General features: G+C 39.1%; 2 protein-coding genes across 2 annotated transcripts in view; one reads left to right on the top strand and one right to left on the bottom strand.

The window, feature by feature from the left end:
* Positions 1 to 5,767, top strand: part of JAM3 (junctional adhesion molecule 3) — a 46,492-nt gene extending 40,725 nt beyond the window's left edge. Inside the window, exons 4-9 of the mRNA XM_063436039.1 lie at positions 685 to 837; positions 979 to 1,181; positions 1,482 to 1,581; positions 2,104 to 2,236; positions 4,241 to 4,295; positions 4,840 to 5,767. Of these exons, the coding sequence (XP_063292109.1) occupies positions 685 to 837; positions 979 to 1,181; positions 1,482 to 1,581; positions 2,104 to 2,236; positions 4,241 to 4,295; positions 4,840 to 4,875 (680 nt within the window). The 3' untranslated portion in view covers positions 4,876 to 5,767. The remainder of the gene's footprint in view (positions 1 to 684; positions 838 to 978; positions 1,182 to 1,481; positions 1,582 to 2,103; positions 2,237 to 4,240; positions 4,296 to 4,839) is intronic.
* Positions 5,768 to 8,299: 2,532 nt separating this feature from the next.
* Positions 8,300 to 16,594, bottom strand: part of NCAPD3 (non-SMC condensin II complex subunit D3) — a 40,384-nt gene continuing 32,089 nt past the window's right edge. Inside the window, exons 31-34 of the mRNA XM_063435680.1 lie at positions 16,456 to 16,592; positions 10,689 to 10,754; positions 10,092 to 10,227; positions 8,300 to 9,343 (exon numbers count right to left, since the gene is read on the bottom strand). Of these exons, the coding sequence (XP_063291750.1) occupies positions 9,244 to 9,343; positions 10,092 to 10,227; positions 10,689 to 10,754; positions 16,456 to 16,592 (439 nt within the window). The 3' untranslated portion in view covers positions 8,300 to 9,243. The remainder of the gene's footprint in view (positions 9,344 to 10,091; positions 10,228 to 10,688; positions 10,755 to 16,455; positions 16,593 to 16,594) is intronic.

Genomic DNA, 16,594 nt, shown 5'->3' on the forward strand with positions numbered 1-16,594 from the left:
TGTGTGTGTTTAGAAAAAGTAGATCTAGTGGCTGTATTCTGAAACCTATAAGGATAGAAGAAAACCGGCAAATAGTGCAGAGAGTTTTAAACTTCAGATATTTATTACTAAGTATTGCATGTATAAGAGGTAGATATCAAAGGTGCATATGTCCACATCCAGTGGTGTCAACCAAAAATCCACTCTCCGCAGATGATCAGTATTGCAAAAAGATCTAAAAAAACCACCACATGAAATATAGTAAAAACAAAATAGTTTCCGTATCCAATGCGTTTCGTCCTGTGGTGGACTTCTTCAGGGATGTATGAAGTGTATCCAGTGGCCTTGCTCCAAGTGCAGATTTTCAGCATCTGATCTTGCACGCGTTGCACCCTGGAATGCATTAGGCCTTTCAGGATCGTGACGACTCCGGTGACGTTACGTCCTCTTGATTTTGGCAAGAACCAGTTTCTGTTTGGAGATCGGATACATGAAAGGTTTTTGCATTTCAAATAGATCAGCGAGAATAGGAATCTAATCAAAAGTGTGTATTGCACCAGCATGTAAGCCGACATTCTATGTAAATGGTGCCCAAACTGCTGCTTTGATAGTCCATCCCGGTGTTTCTGTGTATTGGATTATCTATTGCTCTGTCGTTCACTGCCTTGAACTGTGATTGCTCATACAGTGTAAATCTTTTACCAGGGGATCTTAAAGGGAGAGCCAAAATCCAATCAAAGAGTTCTCTAGTAATTCTAAATACCAGCAGATCAGACAATGGCAAGTACCGCTGCGAAGTGGCTGCCGTCGATGACAGTAAGAAGATTGATGAGATTAATATCTTCCTGACTGTGAGAGGTGAGGCACAGCATACCTATGTCGTGTGTCTGTGTATTGATACATGTGCCGTGTGTGAGCGTGTTTTGACAACTTGATCCAGTATCTCTCATTGTCTAATAGATAACATTATGTCTCCGTGTTTTGTTTTTCTTCACCCAGTAAAACCTGTTGCTCCCAAGTGTACTGTACCCAAATCTGTCCCCGTGGGTAAATCGGCTGCCCTTCACTGCCAGGAGAATGAGGGGTACCCCAGTTCTGTCTACAGTTGGTATCGCAATAGTGACCCTCTGCCCAATGACTCAAAGACCAACACGAAATTCGTAAATTCTTCATTCACACTTGACCCGAAGACCGGTACCCTAGTAAGTTGGTCAATTATTTTTATATCTCATTTCATTTTCTGACCCACATATTGAAGCGTTCCGTGAGCACCCAACTGAGGACTCAATCTCCTGACGTATATTGTTATATAAACTAGAGGTTTAAGGGGATTCTATAGTGCCCCCCTCCCTTGCAGCTGAAGGAGTTAAAACCCTTTCAGTCAATTACCTGAACCTTACCTTAAAGTAGGATTTGGCTGTCCGTTTGATGTACCTTATTTTGATAACAGACCTAGCCACTAGGGTGTCGACCCATAATCTCTCTCATTTCCCTTGTTCTAGACATTTTCTGCAGTAAGTAAAGGGGACATGGGACGGTATTACTGCATTGCCAGCAATGACGCCGGTTCAGCGAAATGTGATGAACAAGTTCTGGAAGTGTGTAAGTAGTCAATGTACTCACCATTGCTGGTCTCTTGATGGGCAGAATTAAACACCAACCCGTACAGAGTTTTGTATGAGAGTTGAGCAATTGCAATACAGTTTATATATGAGCTAATGCATGAAACTATTTCTGCTACTAATACAACAGGCCAACAATAAACCTGCAATACTTTCTATTTATTTTTGCAATTATACTTCTGCGTGGGGAGGAGGGGGGAGTGACATGGGAGTCTACGATCTAGGTGACTCTCAGCTCAGTCCACCAACAGCCCAAGATTTTGGCATTTCATCGTTCTGCTCCAGTGAGAATACTGACACATCCAGGACACCTAATGTACCTTGAGAACTGTTGGGAATCCCTGCTCTAGCCATCATCTAGCTAATCTATTGAGGGCTTAAAAAGAGCAAACTGCTTCCATCCAAGCATTAATGGGCGTAACAATCCGGCCCTTCCTTTTTCATGCTTTGTACTTTGCATTAATCTTCTTCTCATTTAGATATATTGACACTCTCTTTGCAGATGATCTCAACATTGGAGGCATTGTAGGAGGAATATTGGTTGTCGTGTTGGTCCTGTCCTTAATCACCGCTGGCATTTGCTGTGCCTATCGGAAGGGTTACTTTGCAAGCAACAGCCGTTCCACTGGACAGAGGTGCGCAGTTATCTTGTCTAATCCATGGCAGGGACGGATATAGCCTTGCCACCGCACGTATCTAAATCCCTTTTGGCTCTCTGAGAACAACAGGAAATGCAGTTCACAAATGAGTGTAGTGGTGTGTTCATCACTTTTATATGGAAGGAATGAATCACACATCCCTTAAGGACACATGACATGTCTGACATGTCATGATTCCCTTTTATTCCAGAAGTTTGGTCCTTAAGGGGTTAATGTGTCCAGGTGCACATAGTAACATGTAACCATACCTCCATTATATATCCTTACTACATGCTGTCCTGTAACGACAATTATTGACTTTCTGCGCAAAGTGCGGTCAATATGCTATGTGAACTCATGCTATTCAAGAGGTGTCCAAAGTGAAATACTGTCAGGACTTTACTTTTCATACACACATTTGAAATACAGCAATTACTACAGTCCTTATGTTGAAATATTTTAGATTGAAAATGTCCTAATTGAAAGAGTTGAAGATGTATATCAGCCCAATAGGGAACACCTTCGTCAATGAGCACAAACAATCTAGAAATGTGATTGTCTTGTCTGTCAGGTTCTTGTTGCATATCAGAATACATTAGCTGGCAAAGTATTGAAAATATGGAGATCTGGTTTTTAGCCAGTTATATTTACTTTGTGGCATTAAAGGGACACTCCAGGCACCTAGACCGCTTCTGCCCATTGGAGTGGTCTGGGTGCCAACTCCCACTACTCTTAACTCTGCAAGTGTAATTATTGCAGTTTTTTTTATAAACTGCAATAATTACATTGCAGGGTTAACTCCACCTCTAGTGGCTGTCTACTAGACAGCCACTAGAGGGCACTTCCTGCTCTATAGCACAGATTATCTGTGCTAGAGCGTCGCTGGACATCCTCACGCTGTGTGAGGACCTCCAGCGTCGCTCAAATCCCCATAGGAAAGCATTGAAATTCGTTTTCAATGCTTTCCTATGGGGAGACCTAATGCGCATGCGCGGCATTGCCGCGCATGCGCATTAGGGCTCCTTGGCCGGTGGGCGGGATCAGTCTCGCCAACCGCCCGACGGAGTAAGAAGGAGGTGCGGCGCGGAGGAGGAGACAGCCACGAGGGACATCGTTGCTGCCTCAGGTAAGTGACTGAAGGGGTTTTCACCCCTTCAGTAACTGGGGAGTGGGAACCTGCAGTGCCAGGAAAACTAATTGTTTTCCTGGCACTGGAGATTCCCTTTAAATGACCACTATAGTGCCCTGAGGGTGCTCCCGCCCGGCTCTGGGGAGAGGAAAGGGTTAAAACGTACCTTTATTCCAGCGCTGGGCAGGGAGCTCTCCTCCCTTTCGGCTGAATGCGCATGTGCGGCAAGAGCTGCGCGCGCATTCAGCCGGTCGCATAGGAAAGCATGTACAATGCTTTCCTATGGACGCTTGCGTGCTCTCACTGTGATTTTCAATGAGACAGCCACTAGAGGATTTAGAGGCTGGCTTAACCCTTATATAAACATAGCAGTATCTCTGAATCTGCTATGCTTATATAAAAAAGGGTTAAACCTAGCTGGACCAGGCACCCAGACCACTTCATTAAGCTGAAGTGGTCTGGGTGCCTAGAGTGGTCATTTAAAGCTGCATATCAAGGGTATACTCTGTCATCTAGGGAATCTACATTTTTCAGACGTACCAGTAGAATCCTTAGAAATACCTGTGCAGAGAATTAAGCAGTTTTGCTAGTTCTCGTGTCATGTATTCGGTGTTCTAAAATTGATATTTGTCTCTGTATTAACTGAACCTATTCTGTTGGGAGGTTTGTAAGACAGCGTAGCATACACATTCTAATATCTCAGCCTTCCCGATCAATATTCTAAATGAATATAAATACATGTGTACATATTGCTATAGAGATCACCGAACAGTGTATTCATGAAATTGCTGTCATAAGTTAAAGTGGTTGCTGTGCAGTCAGTAACCCAAGAATAAAACCAGTTAATCTAATGTGTTTTCTTTTCTAAACAGCTTCAAGAATCCTGGAAAACCAGAAGGGGTTAATTACTTACGGACAAACGATGAGGTGAGTTATAAAATGCTCTAGCTCGTCAGCTATTCTTAAAGGGACACTGTCTCATTGAAGTGGTGTGGGTGCAGTGTCCCAGTCCCACTTAGTCCTGCAATGTAAATCATTACAGATTTTGAGAAACTTCAAGTTACATTGCAGGACTAAGACTGCCTCTAGTGGCACTTCCTGGTGGCTAATATGCTATTGGTCACATAAATGATGCTAGACATCTAGTATCCGTAAAATCCTTGAAGGAAACTTTTGAAGCAATGTGCCCTAGGTGCATCCGTTGATCAGTCACAGGACCTGGTGGGGTCTGTAGGCTATTCCCTGATATTTCACAGGATACCAAATAAAAAAAAAAAAATCCAAATTGTAAATTTGGTTGGATATAGCTTAATTTTAAAAGGCAGAAATATCATGTTTAACTGACACCTGAATACATTTTTGTACGTTTAATAGTATCCTTTTAAAAGTGAAGGGAAATCAATCAGTAAACAGAGAACCAAAGTGAGGGCTAGAGATTTGATTTTGCTCTGACATGCATGAATACTTGCAGGGCGACTTCCGACACAAATCTTCATTCGTCATCTGAGCTGTCCAGCTGTGCGAGGCACATTAACTCCCTGCTAGAATATTGCACTCCGAAGGGTGAAGAAATCCCATCAATGAACTCTTGAGATTTGCCAAAGTCTATAACCAGACCATCCTCCGTTGGAAACGAGCCTGACACCTTGTGGAATATAAACATCCTTGGTGATACAGGCCTGTGTATAATAAGCGTGATTTCTAGAACATTACGTATCCAGGAGACTGAAGTCTCCCCTAAACAAGCACAGACTGTTTTGAAGTTCCCTTTACAGTATTAACAATGTCACTGCCAAAATGGACATACTAGGCCTTCAGAAAACGTTGCTCCCAACAAGGCCGAGCAGCATCGGGGAAAATTCAGACTGCGATTTGTTAGAACTTCACTGCAAATCTTTCTTCTGTGGTTAAATAGTTTCTTGTATGACTTCGAGCATTCATTCCTTAATCGAAACGCCAAAGCACACATAACTGAACTTACTCTGCCACTAAAGTTTGTTTTCCTTTTAAGTCAAGTCTCCTTTTAGGCAGGAGATAGCTCGCAATGTGCTGATACTGAAGGAGTTTGACAAATGATTTGCTGCAAAGGTCTATTTTGAATATGTAGGAAAGACATTTCTATTTAAATGTAAATATTGTTTTAAATTTTTTTTCATTTTATACAAATACCAGGATGATAGTGTAAGTAGTTATTTCACTGTTTGACAACTGAGCCAGCAAAACACTGTTGCTTCTGACATGAATAAGGCTATTTGCTGATTCCATGAAATGTATAAATATTGTATGGGCTGTGTGTCCCTCCCTGCAGGGGAGCCAAGCATTTTATTAATGATTCCCAGCAGTATGATTGATTGAAAACATACAGAACATCAGTGTCCAGTAAAATTGGATGAGGAAATAATTTTTTTTTTGTTCATTTTCAGTATTTAATTTGTCAGTGTTCTATATGGTTGCTTGTAATAGGAATGACAGGAAGAGATCAGAATAACTAATCTGTGTTTGTGACAGAGCTAAAGCTGTGATTAACGGGAAGCATGTGTAGCGCCATATAACCTTTTCTTGCATAATCTATATATATTCTCCCCAGCAAATCCTAGGGCTCTCATACTAATCTAGCCACTAGAGGAGTTAACCCTAGCAAGTAACTAGCAATAATTACATGTTAAGGGTGACGGGAGTTTGCACGCAGGCTATTTCAGTAGGCTGAGTGTCTACAGTGTCCCTTTAAACTAGGATCCTTGTCCTACCATGTTTTTCTGAATTTCTTTAACTTGTACAGAAATGCTAAATTCTGGTCTTTATCCTAGAGTTGTACTAGCTAACTTTCATACATTTGAGAAAATAACTTGGTAACTATTGGTTTAAAAGACGAGTCAAATATTCACTTTAAATATAACAAGCTTTAAAAAAAAAAAAAAAAAAATTGGGGGAGGGGAGAGAGAGTGAGACCTGTAATCTGATGGCACTTTGTCAAACTGGGAGGAAGTTGGGTTGATGAGCAGATCATGTGATCGCGTCTGACCAAACATGGCCGCTTAGTTGGGTAAAAAGTGAACTTTATTCAAAAAGCATATGTCAAAAATAAAAACTAAGTATCCCTCCTGCTTTTAGAAGTGGTTATGATGGAAGGAATCTGTATGTGCAGAGCTGCTGCTTGCAATGTGGGATGTATATAGCAGATTCCTGGCAAGTTATTGACTTGTTTTGCAGATTTAAATGGTGTAATGTAATAATTATGCCTAACATGACATTCTAGACTTAAACAGAAATACATTTACAAAGGATTGAAATAACCCTTAAAATGTAAAACACTTTAAAAAAAGTGAATTTTAGGACAGTTGTCCTTTTAAAACGAACAGGTCCTGATGGTGGCTGATATATTCTCACGGTAATATGAGGATATGTATCATTTTTATTCTTGTGTTCGATTAGCACAACGTGCGTCCATGGCAGAAGGATACAAGAAATCCTATTGCAATCTCACCCTCACACTTGATTATCAAATAAAATGTAAAAGTTTTAGAGCAAGATGACAAAACCGAGAAAAAAAATAAAAAAAATTCCAAAATGCAAGTGTTCCTGTTTCACTAAAGTGGTCGTATGGTTCCCTTTTGTCTTTATTCTGTTACAAGAGATAACGGCCGTTCTCCTAATACAAACGATACGTATCACTACCTGCGATATGAATTCAACATAAAGAAGCCGGTAATGTTGGCAGATGGCACAAGTTGGTTTCCAGGTCTTTTGATAAAGCTATTGTTATATTCCCTACATTGACTTAATTATAACTTTTAAATGCAACATAACCAAAGAAACACATGTAATACCTTATTAAACACATTCATTATTAAAATGTCAGATCTACCTTAAAGTTGTACAGTAGTAGTTTGGGTATCCTCTACACTCGACAGAGGCCAAGGTTGACTGTCCTTGGGCTGATAAAGTGAAGCCACATTTCTCAGAGTAGGTCTCATTGCACTAAAATGTGAGTGGTAATAGCTCAGATGTCATAATTGAGAAAAGATGCCAATAATGAAAGAGTAGGGAAGTTGTGCGTGCAGTTCCCCTGGTCGGTATTTGGTCAATAGTTTGATTTAACAGCAGTTAGAAATGTAAATTAGTTCATAAAGCAATTTTTGTCTGTCTCAACTGAATTATTTCACAGTTTAGTGAATAGAACCCCCAACTGATTTGGCCTTGCTATACCACGACCCAACAGAAGAGCTGACCCAGTTCTTTAAAAAGGTGCTAGGAGCATGCTTTCACTTAGACACTAAATCAGAAATTGCATCATTTTTAACATTGCTATAACACCTAAGCTTCCTGTAAAATCCAGGAATATGCTAAAGGCAGTGATTGAATGTGAAGGACAGAAGACACAGCCAAACTCAACACTGAAACACAGAATGCATTATGTTTATTTTTGTTAAATGCTGTACAATTTGATATTAAAAATGTTTGATTTTCTTCAGTCTATGGCTTTTTTTTCCCCCCTCCTTAGCTTTCAATATCTAAATCGCTGCACCACCCTGACCAAGTGGAGACATCATACATGATAATTATTGCTTAACGTGTCATTTATTCTACTTAAAGGACCTCTATAGTGCCCTGAGGGTGCCCCCTCCTGCCGGGCTCTAGGGTGATGAAGGGGTTAAACTTACCTCCTTCTCCAGCGTCAGGCAGGGAACTCTCCTCCTCCTCGGCTGAATGTGCAGCACGAGCTGTGCGCGCATTCAGCCAGTCTCATAGGAAAGCATTTACAATGCTTTCCTATGGACGCTGGCGTCTTCTCACTGATTTTCCCTAATATAAACATAGCAGTTTCTCTGAAACTAGGTTTATAGAAAAAAGGGTTAACCCTAGATGGACCTGGCACCCAGACCACTTCATTAAGCTGAAGTGGTCTTGGTGCCTATAGTGGTCCTTTAACACCAAGGGTTTATTCAAAACATATCAAACTGATTATTAAATTGCACGGTTTGTTTGAAAAGGCCAGGCTGTGACTAAAGAGTAGGAAACTTTTTAGAGAGAATTAACAAGACCGATACCAAGTAAAGTTTGTCAATGATTTATTTTACAAAATATTTTACAAACATGAACAAGCATAATGATTAAGAAGTGCATCCCTGGCACTTGATACGTTGCCTCTTGCGGCAAGTACTTAGAGATCCAGTCAGGGTCTGTTCATGGCCATTGGCCACGGCCATGCAGTACATGAGATACAATTGCTTAAAAATTTAGCTACTGCTTTTGCATAAGGTTTCGCACCCATAATAATATTCGGTAGAGGCAGATCAAACCCCGAAGACTCATAAAGTAAGTGTTTGATTGGGGAGTATAATCCATTTAAAGCCATAACCGCTAACAAGCATCATGGGAGGGGAGTTCTGAAAAAACTGAGGTGCAAAGACAGCAATAGAAAGGGTTCAGTAATCTGTTTTCACGCTACACAATGCAAGGAGTTAATATTTTAAATTATCACAGGGTGCAGCGTATGAGCGATGTGGTTCTCTTGCTCTGCTAGAAAACTGTTGATTTATAAAGATCACTCTGAACCTGACCCTGCAAATCAATACTGTGCCCTTCTCGCCTCCTGCCACGAGTTATGGCATATTTAAAATAAAGACCTTTTAATATGCCAAAAGCAATGAGATGATTATATGAATCTGAAGCAAATAGTGACCCACAATTTGAACTATGTAAAATAAAAAAATAAAAAAAATCACACATGGGTACATGTCAAGCAGTATAATACAGATATATACAGGCATCTATAAAAACAAGTCCAAAACCAACCAGCCTTTCTGCTACACTGACTTGATGGCACAGCATGGTGTTTAAAAGCAGAGATCAAGACTACACCCACAGGAACAATCTAGTTTGCAGGTTTCAGTGGTGTTCTGGAAGATGGTCTGCGCCGGCTGCTTCTCCTGTGTGCCGGAGACTCCACTTTCCATTGGCGTGGCTGAGGAGCGCTGTGAAAAACGAACACCGCAAGAATGTTAATTATTACTGTCAACAAACCAATGATCTGACTGCTCTGTGAAAGGTACACCGGAGCCTGGATGTTACCTGGGGGACTATGTGCAAAAACAATAAAACTAGGGAAAGGAGAGACAAAGTAGACAAAGAATCAGTGTGGGTGTCTCATAGAGAATTGGTGGACAGACATTGTGGGCGTGTCATTACTGATTCTCAGAATCACTGAGCATGGCCATTTATGAACATACATTGTGGGCGTATCATTACAGATTCTCACAGAGAATCACTGGAGCATGGCCATTGGTGGACAGTCATTGTGGGCGTGTCATTACGGATTCTCAGAGAATCACTGGAGCATGGCCATTGAGAGACAGACATTGTGGGCGTATCATTACAGATTCTCACAGAGACTCACAGGAGCATGGCCATTGGGAGACAGACATTGTGGGCGTATCATTACTGATTCTCACAGGAGCATGGCCATTGGGAGACAGACATTGTGGGCGTGTCATTGCAGAGTCTCACAAAACTTTAAAAAAAACAGTTACTTCTAAAGCTCATTTTTACACTCTTTAGGGGTAAAAAGCAGTTAGGGACACTAGGTTTACTGTTGGGGGAGGATATGCAATTTTTTTTTACCTATAGTGTTCCTTTAACCCTTTGTGCTGGACTAACAATTCTGAACCAATATAGAAATAAATATATTAGAAAGGTTCCTGAAAGGAACTTCTTATGACTTACGGTCGGTCTGGAGACATGATGTAGAGAACATCTTGGTCTGGCTCTTGGGCGGCATCACTTCCCCTCCCAGAGGAAAATGTGTGGTTGGCGCTAATGTGGCTGACCCCCGCGCCAAATGTCACATTATTAATGGTTTCTATAAAGGACAAAGCAGGGTTTTAAGATTCTCTACACTGATTCTCACAGTCATGACCTCAATCACAGATCAAGAAATAAACAGATTGAATAAAGGTTTTCAGTTACATTATAAAATTCATAGAGAATCCCCCTCATGACAATGTGCTTTTATTGATGTACTGTCCTTACATAGTGAACAGCAATACTGGAACAAAGTGTTGCAAGTAAAGCAATCACCATGGAAACCAAAGAAATGTTCATGTCTTTACTATTAAAACTCTGCCCTAGAATTGCTGTTTATAGATCATTGTGTTTTTGCACTGAATATGCAGGTACATTCCCACAAACTATCCTGTTCCACTGTATTTATGATAATTAGTTTCTTATTTAACGAAACAGACTGTGCTCATCCTCTCTTAGTACATCGGCTGCTGGGAGTTGGTGATCATCACAATACAATACAATAGGCGTCTTCCTTACCGTCAGGAGTGCTGATTGCTCTTCCTTCCATTGAGCAGCTCTCTTGGCTTGGCGTGCGTAGAGACACTGCAGAAAGAAGAATCGATTATTTAAGTCACCGGGTGAAATCTCATCACTAGGATAAGCTTTGTCCACAGCCATAGGTCTTTGGCTGAGGACTTGAGAGTTGGAATTCTTCCTATTGCAAGTTATTCACCATAAGTATAGGGAAACTAATTCCATGTAAAATCAGCAACAATGGAAAGAAGGCTAGAGAAAAAAAAAAGTCTGCAATTACTTAAAGGGACACTATAGTCACCAGAACAACTACAGCTTATTGAATTTGTTATGGTGAGTAGAATCATTACCTTCAGGCTTTTTGCTGTAAACACTGTCTTTTCAGAGAAAATGCAGTGTTTACATTACAGCCTAATGATAACTTCACTGGCCACTCCTTAGATGGCTGTTAGAGATCCTTCCTGGGTCATGGCTGCCTAAAATGCATCCAAACATTCAGTGTCTCCTCCCTCTGCATGCAGACACTGAACTTTTCTCATAGAGATTAATTGATTCAATTCATCTCTATGAGGAGATGCTGATTGGCCAGAGCTGTGTTTGAATCATGCTGGCTCTGACCCTGATCTGCCTCCTTGTCAGTCTCAGCCAATCCTATGGGGAAGCACTGTGATTGGATCAGGTCACCACTTCTGATGATGTCAGCAGACATCAGGCAGGTCTGAGCCAGATCGGGGCAGAGCCAGCAGCTACAGGCTTGAATAAAAGTAAGATATATTTATGGAGGCATGAGGGGCTCAGGGGGGATGGTGGTTTTAACACTATAGGGTCAGAAATATAGGTTTGTGTTCCTGACCCTATAGTGCTCCTTTAACCCCTTAAGACCGGAAGGTGTACAATTATGCCCTATTTTAAGCGGCCTTAAATGCCGCCGGGCGTAATTGTACACCCTTCGTTTTTTTGTTACTTACCCGGTCGCCGGAGATCCCACGCCGGCGATCGCGGTTGGGGGAACTCCCAGGGAGCCCCCTGCGGCACGTCTGCCCTCCCAGCAGCCCCCCCCCCCCCGCCATGTGAGAGTGAGGTCCTTGCGAGGACCTCACAATCACATGGCCGGGTTAGCTGGCTCAGGCATTGCCAGCAGGGGGACTAACTGTAATGACAGGTAGTCCCCCTGCTGTCTGGAAATGAAATAAAATTAATTAAATTAGTGTAAAAATAAATAAATAATATACTTAGTTAAAACACATCTATATATTTTTTTTAATTATTTTTAATTTTATTTTTTTACGTATTTACATATTTTTTATTATATATAAATGTATATATAACAATAATTATATTTATATATTTAATCAGTATCAGTCTATGTGTAATTTGATATATATATATATATTTTTTTTTTTATTAAAAATACATACATACACCTAGACAGTGAGTGTATGTATGTATGTATGTATGTATGTATGTACGTATGTACGTACGCACATACACACACACTGTCTAGGTGTATTTAATAAAAAAAATATATATTTATATATATCAAATTACACAGACTGATACTGATTAAATATATACATATAATTATTGTTATATATACATTTATATATAATAAAAAAATATGTAAATACGTAAAAAAATAAAATAAAAAAATAATAAAAAAAATATAGAAGTGTTTTATTTCGTTCTAGCTGTATTGTGATAATATATATTTATATCAAAATACACAGAACGAAATATATACGTATATATCACTATATATAAATAAAAATATTAAAAAAAAAATTATATATACACACACACACACACACACACACACACACACACACACACACACACACACACACACACACACACATGTATATAAAAAAAGCAATATTCCCCTGCACTCACGCTCAAAGAGAAGACACCGGGCGCATCACCAAGGCTCCAAGGCATACAAATCTTCAAAAAGAGGTTGCTCTCCGGATTTAAAACAAACTTTTATTTGTATAATTTAAAAAGGACCATAACAACCAACGTTTCGGTCCCCGCTCGGGACCTTCTTCAGGGACCCTGAAGAAGGTCCCGAGCAAGGACCGAAACGTTGGTTGTTATGGTCCTTTTTAAATTATACAAATAAAAGTGTGTTTTAAATCCGGAGAGCAACCTCTTTTTGAAGATTTACATACACATATACATATATATATACACACACACACACACACACACACACACACATTTATGTAATATTTTTACATAATTAGGTGTCCTAATTAATTACAATTAGCGGGACCTGCCTGACAACCCATGCCGAAAGTATATGAAATTTAATTTCCTAGCACTATATTTAGTCCTATAACTTTCCAAGACACCATCAAACCTGTACATGGGGGGTACTGTTTTACTCGGGAGACTTCGCTGAACACAAATATTAGTGTTTCAAAACAGTAAAATATATTACAACCATGATATCGCCAGTAAAAGTGAAGTTTTTTGAATTTTTCACGCACAAACAGCACTTACACGGACGATATTGCTGTGATACTTTTTACTGTTTTGAAACACAAATATTTGTGTTCAGCAAAGTCTCCTGAATACAACAGTACCCCTCATGTACAGGTTTTATGGTGTTTTCAAAAGTTACAGCGTCAAATATAAGGCTTGTGTTTAATTTTTTTCACATTAACCCCTTAAGACCGCAGCCAAATGTACAAGTTGTGATCCAAAAAAAACTTGAACAAAACCTGGCATTTGCGCTATATGTCTGTCCAACCGTAATTCACCTCTTTCATATTAAATGCACCCACACTTATTATATATCATTTTGTTCAGGGGAAACAGGGCTTTCGTTTAACATCAAATATTTAGGCATGAAACATAATTTAATATGAAAAAAATATTTAAAAAAATGGGAGAAAATAAGAATTTTTTTAATTGTTTTAGTTCTACGTGACATTTTAACTGTGAATGTCAAAATACTGTTTGCTTTTACTGCAATACAATACACATATTTGTATTCAGCGATGGCTCACGTGTAAAACAGTACCCCCTATGTACAGGTTTTATGGTGTTTTGGAAAGTTACAGGGTCAAATATAGCGTGTTACATATTTCAGTTTTTTTACATTGAAATTCGCCAGATTGGTTATGTTGCCTTTGAGACCATATGGTAGCCCAGGAATAAGAATTACCCCCATGATGGCATACCATTTGCAAAAGTAGACAACCCAAGGTATTGCAAATGGAGTATGTCCAGTCTTTTTTAAGAGCCACTTGGTCACAAACACTGGCCAAAGTTAGTGTTAATATTTGAAAATGCAAAAAAATAATTTGAACGCAAATTTTGGCCAGTGTTTGTGACTAAGTGGCTACTAAAAAAAACTGAACATACCCTATTTGCAATACCCTGGGCTGTCTACTATTGCAAATGGTATGCCATCATGGGGATCATTTTCATTCCTGGGCTACCATACGGTCTCAAAGGCAACCTGGCGAATTTTAATGTGAAAAAACTGAAACGCAAACCTTATATTTGACTCTGTAACTTTTGAAAACACCATAAAACCTGTGAATGAGGGGTACTGTTATAGTCAGGAGACTTCGCTGAACACAAATATTAGTGTTTCAAAACAGTAAAACGTATCACAACAATTATATCGTCAGTGTAAGTGCCATTTGTGTGTGAAAAATGCAAAATAATGTCACGGTCACTGACGATATCGTCGTTGTAATATATTTTACTGTTTTGAAACACTATTTGTGTTCAGCAAAAGTCTTCTGAGTAAAACAGTACCCCCCCTGTACAGGTTTTATGGTGTCTTGGAAAGTTACAGGGTTAAATATAGTGCTAGAAAATTTAATTCCCTGAACTTTCCGCCTGGGTTGTCAGGCAGGTCCTGCAAATTGTAATTAATAAAATAACCTAATTATGTAAAATTATTACATACATATATACGTAGAATTATTATATATATATATATATATATATATATATATATATATATATATATATATATATATATATATAGTGATATATACGTATATACTTATGTATATAGATATATATATATATATATATATTATTTCGTTCTACATGTATTTTGATATCAATATATATATATATATATATATTCATTTTAAAATACAGTTAGAACGAAATGACGCATGTTTATATATTTTTTATTATTATTTTTTTTTTTTTAACATATTTATTTATTTTATTATATATAAATATATATATATATATAATGGAAATTATATATATATTTAATCAATATTGTACGTATATTTTGATATTAATATATATATATATAATTATGTATATATTAATATTAAAATACACGTAGACAGTGTATGTATATTTATGTGTATATGTATACTTAGATCATATATGTGATATAAGTATATATTATTTGATTTTACACTTATTTAACATGTTTAATTTTATTTTCAGGCAGCAGGGGGAGTACCTGTCATTACAGGCACTCCCCCTGCTGGCATTGACATGGATGGCTATGCCGTCCATGTGATCGCGAGGTCCTCGCAAGGACCTCGCGATCACATGGCCCTGGGGGGCCGAAGAGGACAGAGGGGGACTCCCTGGGCTTCCAGGTAAGTCCCCCATACCGCGATCGCCGGCGACCGGGTAAGTACATAAGATCGCAGGACGTTCTATGCCGTCCTGGGGCGTTTAGAGCCACCAAAATAAGGACGGCATAGAACGTCCTGCGGTCTTAAGGGGTTACAATTCGTCAGATTGCTTATGTTGCCTTTGTGACCCTATGGTAGCCTAAGAATGAAAATTACCCCTATGATGGCATACCATTTGCAATAGTAGACAACCCAAGGTATTGCAAATGGGGTATGTCCAGTCTTTTTTAGTAGCCACTTAGTCACAAACACTGGCCAAAATTGGCGTTTTTTGCATTTTTCACACACAAACAAATACCAACGCTAACTTTGGCCAGTGTTTGTGACCAAATGGCTACTAAAAAAGACTAGACATACCCCATTTGCAATACCTTGGGTTGTCTACTATTGCAAATGGTATGCCATTATGGGTGTAAATTTATTTCCTGGGCTACTATACAGTCTCAAAGGCAACTTAACCAATCTGGCGAATTTCAATTTCAAATGTAACACGCTATATTTGACCCTGTAACTTCCCAAAACACCATAAAACCTGTACATAGGGGGTACTGTTTTACACTTGAGACTTTGCTGAATACAAATATGTGTATTTTATTGCAGTAAAAGCAAACAGTATTATGACATTGACAGTTAAAATGTCACGTACAACCAAAAAAATAACATTTATTTTCTCCCATTTTTTTCATATTAAATTATGTTTCATAGCTAAATATTTGACATTAAATGAAAGCCCTGTTTCCCCTGAATAAAATGATATATAATAAGGGGGGTGCATTTAATATGAAAGAGGTGAATTACGGTTGGACAGACATATAGTGCAAATGCCAGGTTTTGTTTACATTTTGTTCTGTTCACAACGTGTACATTTGGCTCTGTCCTTTAGGGGTTAATTCCTTATCCAAAGGGAAAAAGTATTCACAAAGTTGGGAATTGTATAGAACTGACAATGGTAACATTAGTTGTAGCTCAATCGGAGAATTTTTGCAAGTTGGCTGTTTCAGTCTACAACACTTGGTATTAAACTATTCAGTTGTCCCCATTTCCCCAACATTTAAATCCCCAATCAGATTATACAGTCTAATTAATATTGCAGTGAAACTCTAGTGACGTCTGGCCAAACTGGCTCCCAGTGTAATGATCACCTTGTTTACTGCTGCCCGCACTAAACTGAGAGTGCGTTGATGGGCGCGCTCCGATGCTCTTGCTGCGCTGCTTTCTGTTACTTTCAACCACTTTTTTTGCGGAGTTTAAGATGGCGAAGGTGCTCAGTGACATCTGCCT

Source organism: Pelobates fuscus, chromosome 11 (genome assembly GCF_036172605.1).
Source record: "Pelobates fuscus isolate aPelFus1 chromosome 11, aPelFus1.pri, whole genome shotgun sequence".
Lineage (NCBI taxonomy): Eukaryota > Metazoa > Chordata > Amphibia > Anura > Pelobatidae > Pelobates > Pelobates fuscus.